A 16739-nucleotide genomic window follows, 5' to 3' on the forward strand; every position below is an offset into this window, starting at 1 on the left:
TTTACATTTTTACAGTATTTGAAGTTCATATGTTTAATTCACCGGAATTAGTTTTCACCGGAAACAGAAACAATTATACTAATAACACAATAGTAGCGCGTTAGCTCTTAGCTCTTTTGAATACACCTATTGAATCACGGTTCATCATTACGCACCACAATCAACTACATACAAATAGCTTTTACTTTAAAAAAGAATAGATTGAATTTGCTGTTTCTGTGACATAATTATTTTCAAAACACAAGATAACAACATACCTCGTAAAGGTGTCTAGAGTAGACGACGATTCTTGACAAGGGCGGCGCGGAGAGAAAATGACGTCAGAGTGTAGTCAAACGTCACTCAATCGGCGTTAACAAAATCGAAATTAAAATCAAAACACTTTACCTGAATGCAAAAACACTTCATTTTTGAGTTAGTCGAATTCAAAACAGCACAAATCATGTTTAAAGCACAAGATAACCAAGTTTGCCACAACTATTCAAATCAACTTTATTTGTGAGCGGCAAAACGTCTGACGTCACTGGAAGCCAGCGCAGCGCACAACTCACGCCACCGAGTGATGAGGCCGACTTCTTGACTCCATGTCACGTTACTATGTGCTGGTGACGGCCATGTTGGTATCATGAATGCTGTGCGATGAAGATGACGAGGCAGAAGAAGAAGAAGCGGCCTATGTTTTCTGGAAGCCCACTCTTCCGAGTTCCCTGGCTGTCCAGGTGCGTGTGTGTATCTGTGAAACTTTGCGTTTTCATATCAGTGATTATGTGTGCGGCAAGAGTCATACGGGCCCAGCGGCTTCCCCCACTGTCTGGCTGCGGGGCCTCCCCCCGCTGAGGCGGCGCTGGGGGGCGAAGGTCACCGTGTGGCCCCCGCCGCAGCTGCGGGACACTGGAGGATACCTGTGTGCCACCCCCCCACATGTTACCTTATTTGATTGTCTTGCAAAATTTGAACTTTCAACTCAAATTTGAACTCCATGACGTTCCTCATACTTTCAACAGGAGGCGCTCACCTGAAGTGTGTCAAGTCTGTCAAAAAAGGCCTGCCCCCATTGTTGGGCCACGCCCCTGACACACTTTTCCTGCAGGTACACAAAAAATGAGTGATGGCAGGTGTGTGTGTGTTTCCAGAAGGACTCACGCTGCATGAAGATGTCTCACAACTTGACGATCACATGACAGACAATGATGTGAATCCAGAAGCTGTCTGCACACACCATAATTATCGTTAACACGGTTAATTACAAATCGTTACACTTTTGCTCACACAATACATCGTTATTCTTTCCCTGTTATTAAACTGCTATAAACACGTTACCGTTGAAAAATTGTCCTTACTTTCTGATCCCGGCGGCAGTGGCTTCCCCGGCGTCATCATGAGCATCTTCCGGACTCCGCGGCTTCTCGCGGCTCAACTGGAAGATCTTTCGCTGAGCTTCATCCAGTTGTTTCTTCTGTGATGCGTGCACACACACACACACGCCTCCGTCATGGATCATCAGAATACCGGAGTCAGGCGATACTTTCAGACAGGAATCTTACGACTTCGGCGTGAAGCGAACGTTTGTCCACTTTATTTTCCTGTAGCTCATCGGAGGTCCTCAGCAGTTGCTATGGAAACCACGTGACACTTCAGATGTTTTTTTTCACACCCCTAACTCCCTAACTTTTTTTCCTATTATTGGTGTAATTTGAGGAGCAATTTTTTAATTTTGTGGAGCATTTTTTCTGCAGTCATATTATTATTATTATTAATGCATCAATGGGCTTTTTTTCTGCATGAGTTTGAAATGTCTGACTGCATACGAATGCACCGTACATCTCGTCCTCACGCCAGCAGCTACCGGAGATTTAGACGTGTCAAACTAATTGGAACACAGCCACAGAACAACAAACCCTACTCTGAACCTTGTGTAATTTTAATATATGCAGCAGGCCACTAAAATGTGGATGCTGGGCCGCAAATGGCCCCCGGGCCGTATTTTTGGTAGCTTAATTGCAGTGCATCCTATGTTTTAATACTGCGCGTGTGAGCGCCTTCGTGTACCTGGATGTGGATTTGTTTGTATTTGTTGTCGTCATGGAGACGCGTGATGGCTTCTTGGAGTTTGTCACACTCACTTTGAAGCTTCAAAATGGACGCCTGCTCGCCAATCTGCCGCACGCAAACGTTCATAAATTTTGCATAGGAATGAAAACAGACACACACAATCAGTGACATCATAAAACGTGTCCTGTTGCTGGATGCGTTTGATTCGTTGACCTTGGCATCTTCCTCCCGCTGCCGCCGCACACCATCGGCCGTCTTGCGCTCTAGTAGGAGACTCAACTTTTTGCCCAGGCCTTCCGGGCTGTGACCTCTCCGCTCGGAGGGATCAGAGGTCAAAGGCGACATCATGCGGTCCAATGCCTCTTGGAGGTCATCCAGCTGAGGTCAGACGAAGTGACGTCAAAACGACGATGTCATCAGGGGGATGCATCATCAATGATATTCTAATCCAATGGTGCCAGTGTTCTTTGAGTAGCTGCTTTCAGACGTTTTTGCGAAGAACATTGATACAGCTGGATTGTGCTTGCTTTTAGAATGTTGGACCCAGGAACCAGATTTGTCTGTTTTGGACCCAAATTGGGTTCTTTTTCAACCAACAGGTTTTAAAATGTGAGTTCTTCATTTGACCCATTTAAAATATAAAAACACTGTAACTCCAAAAGTTGGGTCCATCAATTTTTGACAAAATTGGACTATTATTAAGCCGGTTGTTTTGGGATTTTTGGGGCTACCCAACCCAAGTAGTGGCGCTATTCTTTTGGACATAGATTTTGAACTTAACACTTCTTAAAGCGGGTACTTCATTCGATCCAACTTTCTGAGTGAAAGCAACCCCAAAGGTGTTTTCAGAATATGTCATCCCACGTTGCTCCGCCTCTGCGTGGCTCACCTGACGACACTGTTCGGCGAGCCGCTCAATGGCATCTTCGTGCAGCCTGACGCGCTCGTCCAGCACTCTGCACGCCTCGCGGCGGTCTGAACGTGAAAACGAACGAAGTGAGCGAAGACGCGCCCTCGAGAAATCCGGAACGCACCTGTGTCGCCTATGAGTTGCCGCAGGACTTCCATCTGCGCTCCGTCCGCCTTCGCGGCTTCCAGCGCATCCACGCGAGCTCGCAGCCGAGCGTCCGCCTTCTTTAGTTCGTCCAAGTATCCGGACTCGAGACCCTGTGGACGTTTGTCACGTCACCGCGGCTAAAGTAACGACCGACGTCGCAAAGTTCGAAAACGGACCTGCTGGCGGATGTGAAGCTCCTCAGCACGCTGTTTCATGGTCGACATCTGTTCCTGGACTTCCTGAGCGAGCCGCAAGGCCTGACGCGGACCCAGAAGCGGACCCAGAAGTAATTACGTTTGCACACAATCAACTTTACGTTGTGCACCAACCTCTTCCAGTCCGTCCTCGCAGGCCCGAACGCGTTCCAGGAGTCCGGAGCCGCGAAAGCGCTCGACGGCGCTGACGTCACGGATGCCCAAGCGGCTGAGCAGCGCCAGGAGTAGCCGCCGCAGGTAACCCAAGTCCAGCAAGCCCGTGCGTGGGCCCCCGAAACTCAAATCCAACAGGTCCGAGAAGGTCTCCTCGTCGTCGCCCCGCCGCATCGTTCCAGAATGCGGCCGCTTGTGTGCTTGAGTGTAGTCGTTGCCGGGAAGTGATTATTGCGTCGCCAGGCAACGCCTGGTGCGTTCATGGTCCGAAAGGACGACGGAACGCCTTAGCTTCCTTCCATTTACGTTCACTGTAAAATGGAAGTTAACTGACGCTAAATCTTCCTTACCTTGTAAGTATTTGTTTCAAAGCAGAAAAGGCCTCCAAACAGAAAGTATTGCTCTTGCGATCTTTATTTCACCTTTTTAATTGTCCTTATCAACTTTGTGGTCAACATGTAGTCTGATTTTTTTTTCCCTTCTTAGTGTTCACTTCAACTTTCCAGAAGTTTTGCGAACCCCCCACAAAACACAGCAACAACTTCAGCCAGCAGCCAGCGGCATTTCCCATCATGCCTCGGTGCGCCTATAAAGTGAACGTGCAGATTTGGTGGCGGTGGATATGTGTCAAGCAGATTTCCATCCTCATCCTCATCAGATGCCGTCGCGGTCGGCGCCCTCGAGCGCGCCGGCCTGCGCACGCCACTCGGCGACGAAGAAGGTGAGCGTCCCGGCGAATCCCAGCACGACCATGATGAGGAGCTGCCAGTGCAGCAGGAGGAAGTTGCTGTAGAAAAACGCCACCGCCGCCAGGATGGACTGAGGAGCAAACACATCACGGCTGTGACATCACTTCCTCTGAGGAAAACCTCAGAAGGATTTTCTTCAAATTCTTATCCCACTAAGGACAGAATTCAGACTTCGTAATTCTCTCTTTAAAATGAGAATTCTAAATACATTAACGTGATTTTTTTTCCAGAATTCTGAGTATTAAGTCAAAATTCTCACGTCATTCAAAAATCTATAGATGTCTACAGACGTCAAAGATCAAGTTAGGGGCTTCCAATAAATTAACTCATTCACTGCCAATGACAGTTATAGGTAAAAAAAACGAAGAGTAGAACAAAGATTTGAAGTGAGAATTCTGAATTGCTATTATCGCATATTTGTGTACATACGGGTTCCGCCCACAAAAAAACATTTACGGGTAGCCAGGATTTAATGTAACACAGCAGCCTGTGAGTGTGTGAGACTATCCGAGGGTTCAAGCTTGAGAAGCACCATTTGAAAACGAAAAAAAACATAAATCGGCACCTGTATGAATTTGAAGACGGCGAAGGCGGGGGCGCTGTTGTCGCGAAAGGTGAAGCCGATGATGCTGAGCAGCTGGGTGTTGAAGCAGCTGTCGCCCAAACCCAACAGGAAGCTGGACAGCAAGGCTACGCCCACACTAACACACACACACACACCAAATACAAATCAGAGGCCACTTCACTGCGTAAAAAAATGATATAATGACATCCAATTTTTGCTTTGAAAAAAGTATGTAATGTTTTGCTGTGATTGGTCATAACCTGGGCTGCATGAAGGCAATGAGCTCGGTTCCCTCCTCAGCCGCCAGAGGGGCGTCGGCGGCGATGTTGATGAAGATGAGGTAGAAGGCCACATAGTGTGCCAGCAGGCCCAGCAGCACCACGGGATTGCGACCGGGGCGCCCGCTGCCCTTGTTGAGAACGCCAAAGACGCCACCGCCCAAGATTTCGCCCAGGCCCACGCAGATGCCCGATAGACCTATCAAGCTCTTGGCGTCCGGTCCAAAGCCCGTCATGGCGCCGATGCACGTGCCGTACACGCCGCTGTAAAATGTCAGCTCCACGCCTGTTGCCACAAGCGTACCATTACATCGGCGATCCAAATGTGTGCGTGTCATGTGACAGGAAGTAGGGAGTCACCTGTGTATGCGATGGACAGGCTGAGCAGCAACATCTCCTTGGTCACCAACATCTTACATGCACGCACTGTAGGTCAGAGTGGGCGGGGCGTCACCACAAATGTGCATAATTGGATGGAGCGAAAATGTATTTCATATATTTTATATAGTTTCCTTCAAAGATATATATCTCCAATAAAAACAAAAATGATATGTAATCTTTGTATATAGGGGAATGTTTGTATTAAGTGGAATACAGTGGAAAGATTTGTTTCGGTTTATTTCAATGCACTTGTTTCTAAAAAAACTATATATATAAACAACAATAGAGCAACGGATGTGGTGTGTGTGTGCTGTCTGGGAAGTGCGCTTACATACCAAAAGCATCCAGGGCCTGTGAACAAACATGTGAGAGAGGCGAGCTGCCAAGAAACAAGCAAAATAAAGAGACTCAGGGAAGGCCACATACGGTAAACACAAATTTTCCGATTTGGCCATCGGAAGAAAATAGTTACTTTTGGTGTTGGAGTTTGTGATGAAAAGCAACACGACAGAGCTAACGTTCCCCGTGTTGCCACGGCAACATGTCACTCAGAACAACGTGGGATCTTGTTAGAGGGTCAACAGGCAATGCCACATCGGCATGGCGACCGTAAGATATCCAAAGCAGTTGTTCAACAGTACTTTTCTTTTAAATTCAGTTTTGATTTCATTCATTCATTTCCTTTTGTAATGCGTTTATATGCTGAATAAAGCAAATGAAAAAAAAAAAAATCAAATAAAATGTTGACAAGTACCCAAGCGCACTCTCGCCGGAGTCGGAGGGCAGCAGCAGGGCATCCGATTGGTCGCCGGCCGCGGCTTCCGCTTCAGAGTCAGGCTTCCGGATGAGGAAGAAGAGGAAGCAGCCCACCAAGCTGATGACCGTCAGGGTGATGAACACCGTCTGCCGGTCCTTGTCTGCATATGAACACACACATATAAGTTCAACACCTGCACGGCGGCGTGTACGACCAACTGTACAAGCAATTGTTTCCTACCAGAGATGTGCTCATGTCCGCGCCAGGCGCAGAAGATGAACAGGTTCCCAAACAATAAGCTGCAAACACACGCAATCGTCCAATACAATATGTAAACACACACGTTACGTACACACGTTACCTGAACTGCAGCAGCGCCCAGAAGACGCCGCTGTTCCTGCCGATGGTGCTCGGGTCCGAGTTGAGCGCCAGCACGTTGCCCTGCGCCGTCCATAGCACGGCGGCGCCCATGCCCACCAGCACCGACGCCGTGTAGAAGCTCCACGTGTACGGGTACACAAAGACGGCGATGTAGGCGCTGTACAGCAAGCCGCTGAAGAACATGGACAGCTGCGCGCCCACCACCGCCACCACCGATGGCGCCAGCAGATTGGACGCCGAGAACACACCGTAGATCATCGCCATGCTGTGGCGCGCGCACACAGTGGACGTCACTTTTGAAACATTTTGTTCAATTCCAGCGTGAACAAAAGTGTCACAAAAACCTTTTTATGTTGCAAAAACCAGACGTGTGTGTTCTTACCTTGTGTACCCACTGGCATGGAAGGTGCTGCTGTTGAAGCTCTTGATGACCGTTTGCTGCAAAACAGATTGGCGTTAGCGAGACTCAGAGCGATGTGAAGTAACCCATGGCGTGACACTCCACCCTCATCGCAGCCTACTTCGATGTTGCCGCATGTCTGGAAGGCGGTGAAGATGAACATGAAAGCCACACCCAGGATGATGACGTTGATCGTTCTCTTGCACTCAGGACCCATTTGGAAGCTTGGGAGATGACGTCACAACATCTGACGATCACAAGAGACAATTTTTTGCCCACTATTTAAAAACCTTTCCGGAATTTTTAATAAAATATCTCAGTCAGAAGGATCAGCAATTATGGACATATATTTTAATTGCAAACTCCAACGGGCATATTTGTTCATGATTAAGTGTGGTATAGTTTAGGAACATAATCACTGGCTCACAGTTTCCACTGCATTCTTGGATGGGATGCATGTGAACAAGGAAGTAACATAGAATGAAACCAAAAGTTCCATTTTTGTCAAGCATTAGTTGCCTGACCTTAGTAAAAAAAAAAAAAATATGTAAAAAAAGTCTAAGGAGCTGTAAACAAGGTGAGGTTTTATTAGCTATTATGCTGACAATAGGTCATAAAGGTGCAGTTTCATTGTGTTTATCTATATATTTATTAATATGCATAAATCAGAGCAATGCTCCCAATTTCGTTGTATACCTGTGTACAATTTAAATAAAGGCATTCTATTCGATTTTTTTCTGCATCTAAATATTATGAATATGCACAAATCAGAGCAGCGCTCCCAATTTCGTTGTATGCCTGTGTACAATTCAAATAAAGGCATTCTATTCGATTTTATTCTGCAGATCATAAACGTCAGCGATGATTTCCTGTGTTTGTTTACATAGCCGGTTATTCGTGTTCGGCTGGTGGTTCCGACCTTTCAGTAAGTTTGTAAGTATTCAGCGGATCGTCATTTCGCATCATCTTACGTTATGTTTCATTCCACAGAGGATGAACAGAGTAAACGAGACTATTTGGACTAAAGTTCGAAAGTTTCAAAAAAGGAAGTAAAAAGACATCAGCAATATTCCTAAAATACAGCTGAATGAAAGTAATCTATTCAAGTACAATTCCCACCAATGTAAACTACTTTAGAAAAAATATGATAGATATGAGACACACTAGACTATCGATTGACACAATTTATAAGAATGCACATGAATTGTATGTTTGTCCACTTACAGAGCAGACGGTGGTACTTGCGACTTCTTGTTCGCCTCTGGAAGAGGCTAAACTCGGCTAAATGAAGTTAAGGTACAAGCCTAGCTCTTAGCACTTATCATGGATCTTCTAAAAATTGACCTGAAAGTCACCATGACTGAATCAAGGTTGTCCTCTCTCAAAATCAGAAGGAAGCAACAAACTAATTCAAAAATATGAAATCATGTGAGCGTGAGAAGACGTCAGGTGACCCTTGACGTCACAAGCTAAGCGCTGCTGCTACATCTCATGCTAGATGTACAAACCACAATGAAGGAAGATACCATTCAGAAATTCATCCATTTGATATGTAGATTTTTTTTCTCCCCACCGGAAAAGCAGTACCAGACCTTTCCGCTTCCGGGTTACTACGCTAGTAGTTGCAGTAAGCGCTAGGTTTGCGATGAAAATTGCTATGTTTGGATGTTGGGTTGAGTTGGAAAAACATTCAACATTTTCACAACAGACGACCGTGATTGTAAAATTGTGTTCTTTTGAATATTAGACTTTGTATCATTGTCAAAAATACACAAAGCGTAAATTTGAGCGTGCTAGACCAATCTGTAAACAAATATTTTTTGTGTCTGTCCATCCAGCCATCGTCCAGTGTATGACGTTACACTCTCGTATAGTCTCGCGAGGGTTTATTGATACGAGTTTCAACAGTCTCAGCAGGCTAGCCGCTAGCTAGCACCTCGTCTGTGGCGAGTTGCTGTCGCTCGCAATCTTGTTCTTGAGCAACAACAAGAAGAGCGAAAAGAGAAAGAGGAAGAATAAGCGTCCCCATGGGACACCATCGCGCCGCTATGCGTACTGCTCCTCCGCGCGAGTCTCGTTCGGGCTCGGCCCAGCTGACAGACGCCTGAGCGCGGCTGTGATTTGCAGGTACTCTTATGTTGATGCTGCTCTTTGCGGGTTTATTAATAGCCGCCAGATAGCTGTTGGCTAGCAAGCTAGCCGTGGAGCTAACGGCTAGCCTTGCTCCACAATACATTTTTGAACGCGAGCTGCTAATTTGATGGGTTCAAATATGACACTCGAACAAACGTCTGCTACGCAGAGGTCGCTCTCTTCTTGGGACAAATGACACTTTCGATGGAGATTGTCGTTTTTGTTTAACTGAATGAGCAAGACTCGATTTGCTAGCGTAAACGAGCTAAAGTCGTAGAGCGTGTTTACCTCAGCGTTACACGTAGCTGCATGCGAAAAGCCATTCAACACTTAGTATTTATTTTTGTTGTAGGTGTTAAAACGATAATCTAAAAATTTATTTACTAATTATATGTGTATATAAACCTATTTAGACTGGAACATCATAATTAAACAGATCTTTTAGCGATAAATCTATTGAATCCATGTCTAAAAAAATTGCAAGGTTTGGTCAAGTTGTTAATAAATCAGCAGCCGTTCGAGATTTTTTTTTTGAGGTTCAAAATCTTAAGCGCTTTATACCATCCTGTTTTCAACAGATTGCTGTTATTACAACACTCAAAAACTAAGATAAAATTAATTATTTCTTTTTGGTAATTGATTAATTACTTGCATCCTTTTTTATATTTAAAATCATCCAAAAAGTTTAGTTTCTAATCTCAACTGTTATTAACTAACTGTTCATTTTTAATGATGTGCGATTTTGCTCGACATTAATTTTATAATATAATCACAATATGTAATAAGTAGAAAGCATTTGGACTAGATGAAATAACTATGTGTTCAAAGTGATATATATAATCTATGGTAATATGTTTGGTCACTAAAAGTTTTGACAGTTGATGTTTTGTCTGATAGTGTTTGTGTGTGTGCGTCAGAATGTGGTCTCCCACGAGCGACCACGGCGTTGCCGCCTGACTGCTGTGAGGAACCATGGATGCCGTCGGGATCATGTAGCCACCCGTCGTAGGCTCCCATGATGCATCGCGGCCCTTGAGCGGGGGACTCAGCACTCAGCTGTAAACGATCGGACGCCCGTGCGGAGTTTCCCACGTCTGTGAGGTCTCGCAAAGCAGGACTGATCTGATTGGGCATTGTCGGGCAGGAAGATGAACGGCTCGCTTTTAACTCCTCCTAGTCCGCGGGCGACAAACTCCTCCCCATTGCCTCCGTCACCCTCCCCGTCGCCTTCTCCTCCGTCACCCTCTCTTTTGCCTCTGTCGCCTCGGCCACCACCCCTCCCTCCTCTTGTGAGCCCGCCGCCCGCTGCCCACCCGTCCTCGCTGTCGGACACGCCCACTCCTTCGCCCTCGCCCTGCCTCAGCTGGACTGAATTCTGCGAGCTCCACGCCCGCGTGGCAGCCGGCGACTTTGCACGTCACTTCCGGGCGTTTCTCTTGGAGAACCCTCACTACTCATCCGACTCAGCCGCCGCGTTCTGCCGCCGCTTCACGGATCGCTTTGTCCGCCACTTCCAGAGCGAACTGGAGGGGGCGCCGATGCCTGTCGGCGCCTCCGGTAGGGAGGAACTGGTGAGCTGGGCTCCCCAGTCGGACGCCACCTCTTTAGAAGAAGAGGCCGTGTCTCCCCTGTCCGTGTCTGGTGGGGGTGTCCCGCCTTGCCCTACAGCTCACGTGGCGCGGCCCGCCTCCAAACAGGCACCAGCGCGACTCCTCTTGGACGGCCGTTGTGGTGACAGATTTCAAGACCCTTACGCCCACAGCCAGGTGCTCCCGCCGTCTTCGTCGTCATCCTGCTGCTCCTCCGTGGGCGGCAACAACGGCAGGCGGGACGACAGGGGTGGTGCGGCAGCCGGAGGAAACGGGGATGCGCCTGCTGAGGAAGAGGAGGACAGCTGGCCGGGACCAGCATCCGTGGGGGAGGAGGCGGAGCCGGACGAGCGGGAAGCCGAAAGCGGCGATGCGGACTTCCCTGATCCCTCTCATGCATCGAACACGTCCCCGTCCGGCTTCAAAGGCGGCGGCCTCTGGTCCGGCTCGAAAAACAAAGTGAAGAAGCGCTTCTCGCTGCGAAGCGTGGGCCGCAGCGTGCGCGGAAGTGTTCGAGGCATCCTTCATTGGCGAAGCTCGTCTAGTGACTCGGCGCCGAGCCCGCTGCCTGCCAGCTACAGCTATAGTGTAGGCATGCAGGACGCCGCCCCGGCCCGAAACGCCGCCACCCAGCCTCCGACGCCTACCTCCTCCATGCCCGTGTCGTTGTCTATGCCCCTGTCCCTGCCCCACTCGTCTTCGTCCTCCCTGCCACCCTCGTCGTCCAGTAGTGCCACCTCTCTGTCGCTTTCCGACGCCGCCCGCGACCGCCGGCGGAGCAATGGCGAAGGCAGCGAGAAGGACAAGTGGAGCCACCGCCTGGAAAAACTACGACTGTCGCGATCCCCGCCCCCCGTCCTCACCCCGAACGCCGCCTCTTCCGTGCTGCCTCCTAGCAGTGCTGCCATCGCGCCCCCCAGGAAGGTGGGTCGGCTGGTTCGGGAAGGCGGGGTGAGCGTGAGCTCGTCCAACGACGAACTGAGCGGAGGTCACAGCTTCCCGGGCTTCTCATTCGCTCTCTCGCATCACGGCCCCGACAACAACAATGCGGCGGCACAGACGCAGGCGGCCACGGCTGCGGTGGGCGCCGGCAATGTGCCCTGGAGGGGCGGGCGCTGGCACAAGTGTCGTCTGGTCCTCCGAGACAGGGAACGTGATGGCGAGCGAGGCGACGAGTACTACTTGGAATTCTTCATTCCGCCCAAGGTATGAGGACTATGATAGTGATGAGCATAATGTGGAAAATACTGTATCGGGTTCCCATTTATTTCGTATACAGTGTCAGGACAGTACAAAAAGTCAACAAAAAGTCAACAAAACTAAAAGAAACCCAAACCGAATACCAAAGTCTTGCATAGCTGCGGCAATAAAAAAAATATGAATCATGATGATTTCCTCCACATTTGGCATGATCAGGCATCCAAACCTCGGCGGACGGTGGCATGTGGCACCATCGTGGACGTGAGGAGCACTACGGCACTGGAGGTTCCCGATAAGGAGAACAGCTTCCTCCTGCAGGTGGCATGCCGGTGAACGTTTTTCCACACCGCCCAGAATATATGCGCTCATCGTGCTTGTTTTTTAGCTGGAAGGCGCCGTTCAGTATGTGATCGAGACGAGGGACGCCGTCCAGATGAGGGCGTGGCTGAGCGACATCCGCAACGGGATCTGTCTCAGGTAAGGAGTTTGCGACAACTGATGCGTGATGTGACACATGACACGAGACGGGTGTCTCCTGCAGCCGGCAGGATGATCCTGACGGCAGCGGCCCCCTGGACATCAGCGGCACACCAGAGATCGACGATCGTCTTTCGCAAGGTGAGCACTGCCTATGAGACACAGCGCACCACGGCGTCGATCAACTTTCGCTTGACGCCGCTTCCTCTCTCTCGTTGCCGCAGTGTGCTACGGCGGCGTGGCGGGCTCCTCTTCTCCGACGGAGCCGCTTCCGCCTGAACTGCCGCCACGAGCCCCCCTGGATGATCCCGATGCACGTATTCTCGGAGGCGGCGGGGCTAGCTTGGGTACGCCATTTGCAGAGACGCCAGATGCTACAGGTGACGCCAATGCTGCAGATTTTCCAGAATCTAGAAGCAGTTCTGTAGACCTGATGCCAGAATGTCGGTCTCCTCCGCCTCGCAGGTTCTTTCCTTTTCTCCGAGGTGACGACGGGTGAGGCTCCGGAGCATCCGCTCAGCGAGTGCCAGTGGTTCCATGGCACCTTGTCACGCCTTAAAGCGGCCCAGTTGGTGCTGGCGGGCGGGCCGGCCAGCCATGGTGTCTTCTTGGTACGACAGAGTGAAACGAGGCGCGGCGAATACGTTCTCACCTTCAACTTCCAGGGAAAGGCCAAGGTTGGTGCCGCTCAGCAGTCGCCCTCCACGTACCTTAAATACATTTTCGTGACGGAAGTTTCAAACCCAAGCAAACGCGGACAAGGATTGGGTTGATAACCGATTTGACGGTCATTTTAAAACTTGAGGTGTCCATAACCACTAATACTGTCTCTCACCGGTAATGAGCTCTTCTCTTTGTGGGGATGTCTAAACAGGGTATAATATGATTGGCTACTTGTAGAGTCAATCAGCCGCCTCTTTGAAGTTAGTTGTTCAATAAGCATATGCCCCTTTTACATTTCATCAGTTAGCAACTAGAGATTGGATTTTTTTTCTTTCCAATTGATATAATTGAATATTTTTGCCTTTTACTGAAAATGATTATTGTTGTGAGATGGCTTACTCTCACACGAATGGCCTCAGAGCCACCGTAGGACCATCGGGAGCTGAAATGACGTCAGCGAGAGAGCCGCGACTAATGTTGTTGAGTTAGCTATGGCTACTGTGTACTGTTCGAGTAACCGGTAATAAAGAAACCACAAAGTGAACCCAAGGTCCGGTCAATTCGCGTCACAATTATCGGCTCAAAATATCAGCTATCGGCCTCATTAGCTACTAATAATCGGCCCTGTAAAATAACAGTAGTCTATCTCTAATTTGATCATGTTCAAATGATAAATGTTCCCTTTGGGCAGCACCTGCGTCTGTCGCTGAACGAGGACGGGCAGTGCCGCGTGCAGCACCTTTGGTTCCATTCCATCTTCGACATGCTTGAGCATTTCCGGGTGCACCCCATACCGCTGGAGTCGGGCGGCGCTTCTGACGTCACGCTGATTAGCTTCGTGGGCGCTGCCGCCGTCCGCCAGCCGGGTATGTGCAAGACGGCACCACCTTGCCGCATCGCCCCCATCTTCCCCCCCAAGCCCGCCTCCCGCCGCCCTTCCCACTTCTGACATCTTGTTGTGTTTGTTCGTCACTCGTCCTTGCAGGCCGGGAAAGGGCGGGCAGCCGGCCTACCGTCTGTGATGTCATCACCACGCGCCATCCCGACTCTCCATCAACCCCCATCTCTGACTGTGTGTAAGTGACTCGTGTGTGTGTTTGTGTGTGTGTGTGTAGAGGAAAAAGTGTGCGTGCAAGCAAGGGTGCGTGCGGGTCTGTGAGTGCGTGTTAGCATCATACCTGTGCGTCCGCATCACTTGTCCGGGCGATTGGCTGGATTGTATGACACTGTAAAAACGTTGGAGAAGCACTCGTAGGCACCCGCTACTTCCACCAGGTGGCGCGGTTGCTGTCCCAAGCGTGAAGCTGGCTTCACTTCCTGTGGAACAAAATAGAAACGAGGGGTGCCTCTACCCAGTATTGATGTCAGCAAAATAAATAGATTCAATTATATTGGCCGGAATCCAAAATCTCCAAAAGCCACCACTCTGATCCAGTCGTCATTTATTTATTATTTCCATCCATCCATCCATCCATCCATCCATCCATCCATCCATCCATCCATCCATCCATCCATACATCCATCCATTCATTCAGTCATTCATTCATACAAAAACAACTTAGTTTAGCGCATTCAATCCAAAAGACCTATTTTTACGTATTTTAAAAATCTAGACATCCACAAAATAAAGGTAGGTAATTAAGTAGCAAAGGACTCAATTAATAACCTAACTTGTTACTTTAGTACTCAAGTATGTAAAGTATTTAATACTTTAGCACTGAATTACCTAATATAATCAGTTACTTTGGCGCTTGATTATAATCACTCCAAATTTGATCAACGATACTTAAGAAATAAATAATAGGTAATTACTTAAAAGTAATTCCTTTAGCACCACCTTTGGTACCACTTGATCATGTTTCTTCCAACATTTCATATAAATAAATAAAAGCATGTGTCATTCCTGCTGATATCAGATCTATACCAATATCTGACAGTAATTTAGGTTGCAATACTAGTATTTCGGAAGTCAAGGTTGTATCAGGACACCCCTAATTGAAACACTCAGTGTGCAAGTTTCCATAACAAACACAGACTCCATGGCTCCGCCTTCACTCTCGACCTTAGTACCTCCTGCGAGGCTCCATCTTTCCTCCCTCATTCACACTTTTGTCTTTTTTTTTTTTTCGCGCAGACTTGACCAGCAGACCCCGTAGCCCCCCCCAACCACCCCCAATGCCGCCGGGACGCCCGCCGCCCCCGACGCCACCCCAGGAGAGAGGACAAGAGGCGGAGCCAGAGGTGGCGACGACAGGAAGCGCCGGCAGCGGGACGGGAAGCGGGGGCGCGGCGGACGAGTGGGACGACCGGGACGCTCCACTGCACCAATTGGAGGCAACGGCGGCTGCGGAAGGAGAGGAGCTGGAGGCCGCCCGGGCGCCCCGAGCCGTGGACAACCAATACTCCTTCTTCTAAGGAGGACCTTCCTGTTATGAGAGGAAGTCATGAACACTAATCGAGCGAGACGAGACGAGACGGGACGGACGGACGGACGCCGAGAGCAGCTTACGACACTAATGAACGCCGCGCTACTTCCGGCTCAGCGTACACACGTACCTCACACGACCGCCGCCTAACCTTCGCAAACACCTCATACAAGCCTGCGTGTGAGAAACTGTGTGTAGCTAAATGATTGTGTGCATATGTTCAACAATGTCTGACAGCGTGTGAGAGCTCATACTTACATGATGCTGATGATGTCATAACATCATCGGGCGGCTTGGTTGGTCGTGTTTTTTTTTTTTTTGTTTGTTTTTGTTTTGTTTTTTACCTCAGTGTGTCTCTGCGAATTGTCCGTCTCGTGGCTATCGCTCTCCACGCTGGCAAGAATAGTATTGATATCCCCCCCCAAATGTTTTGTGCCCTCTGTGCTTTTTTTTTGGGGGGGGGGGTCTCTCTTCATACGCATCGCTGTCATCTGTTGAATGAAAACTTTACTACTTGTGCCTTTTCTGTGTCAGCTCTGCTCACTTTAGTGCTTTTTTTTTTTCACGTTCTTTTTGTTTTCTTTGAATTCCAGACGTGGTCTGTTTCTCTGTCGTGTTATTGTACGATCTCACAACTCTTTGTGCCTTTCTCCCCTTTCTTCTTGTCGCTGGGACCGCGTGTCGAGGGCGGTGGCGGTTGTGCGCCCCCGCTCGTTAGTTTCAGGTACTACAATGAATATAATGATTATAATATATAGTGAAACGTTAACGCCATTTGTGTCAATTTTGTTCACGCTCATATGCACAACACAGTCACACATCAAATGGACTGTGCAGGAGGGAAAATTGCGAAACGTTTTTGTTGAGTACAGTAACTGCACACACCAGTGCCTGATAGAGGGCGCTAGCTTATTAGAAATAATAATTAAAAAAAAAACGTTCTATCGATAAACGTATCTTTTTTTTTAGTTGTTTTAAAGTTTTTTCATGAATCTATTCGTCCTAAACTGAGACATTCGTGTTCAGGTGCGCAGGCAATGTTTAAATTAAGGTGTTTTTGGGCGACAGATGCTGAGTTCAAGTCCATGTTTTTGGGGGGGCATATCCGTCGCTAATGGAAGATTACTCGGCAAATTGGGTACCCACCTGTGTCCCACCCCCTAAATCAACAAATTATTTTTTGTAGGCAGCAAAATTAAGTGTTGTGCTTTGTACACCGTTGATACTGCGTTAAAATTCTTCGCACTAGTACTGTTTCGTTGC

At 48.5% G+C, this 16739-nt stretch overlaps 3 protein-coding genes across 5 annotated transcripts; 1 reads left to right on the top strand and 2 right to left on the bottom strand.

Annotated features, from left to right (window-relative positions):
* Positions 1-627: 627 nt before the first annotated feature.
* Positions 628-3798, bottom strand: LOC148411059 (uncharacterized). The gene is made up of 11 exons (XM_088437880.1): positions 3439-3798; positions 3286-3366; positions 3087-3219; positions 2942-3027; positions 2266-2430; positions 2050-2157; positions 1545-1613; positions 1341-1456; positions 1144-1209; positions 1016-1084; positions 628-902 (listed from the first exon to the last, which is right to left on the bottom strand). Exons 1-11 carry the CDS (start codon positions 3649-3651, stop codon positions 782-784), a joined length of 1227 nt encoding a protein of 408 aa, XP_088294006.1. The 5' UTR covers positions 3652-3798; the 3' UTR covers positions 628-781.
* Positions 3799-3873: 75 nt separating this feature from the next.
* mfsd11 (major facilitator superfamily domain containing 11) lies at positions 3874-8528 on the bottom strand. Its single transcript, XM_088437864.1, has 11 exons — positions 8213-8528; positions 7110-7235; positions 6971-7026; positions 6569-6853; positions 6448-6506; positions 6205-6367; positions 5786-5829; positions 5430-5495; positions 5052-5355; positions 4792-4927; positions 3874-4296 (listed from the first exon to the last, which is right to left on the bottom strand). The coding sequence occupies exons 2-11, from the start codon at positions 7203-7205 to the stop codon at positions 4132-4134; spliced, it is 1374 nt and encodes a 457-aa protein (XP_088293990.1). The 5' UTR covers positions 7206-7235; positions 8213-8528; the 3' UTR covers positions 3874-4131.
* Positions 8529-8892: 364 nt separating this feature from the next.
* On the top strand, positions 8893-16245 carry sh2b1 (SH2B adaptor protein 1). 3 transcript variants are annotated; one of them, XM_088437849.1, is made up of 10 exons: positions 8893-9115; positions 10039-11916; positions 12127-12228; positions 12296-12387; positions 12452-12528; positions 12612-12767; positions 12853-13064; positions 13742-13916; positions 14036-14126; positions 15185-15346. In XM_088437849.1, the coding sequence occupies exons 2-10, from the start codon at positions 10270-10272 to the stop codon at positions 15204-15206; spliced, it is 2574 nt and encodes an 857-aa protein (XP_088293975.1). In that variant the 5' UTR covers positions 8893-9115; positions 10039-10269; the 3' UTR covers positions 15207-15346. The 3 variants fall into 3 exon arrangements, with proteins under 3 accessions (XP_088293975.1, XP_088293974.1, XP_088293973.1); XM_088437848.1 differs by lacking the exon at positions 14036-14126 and having other exon boundaries at positions 10019-11916; positions 15185-16245; XM_088437847.1 differs by lacking the exon at positions 14036-14126 and having other exon boundaries at positions 15185-16245.
* The last annotated feature ends 494 nt before the right edge of the window (positions 16246-16739 follow it).

This window comes from Hippichthys cyanospilos, chromosome 16, assembly GCF_059441005.1.
Source record: "Hippichthys cyanospilos isolate Australia breed blue-spotted pipefish chromosome 16, RoL_Hcya_1.0, whole genome shotgun sequence".
NCBI lineage: Eukaryota > Metazoa > Chordata > Actinopteri > Syngnathiformes > Syngnathidae > Hippichthys > Hippichthys cyanospilos.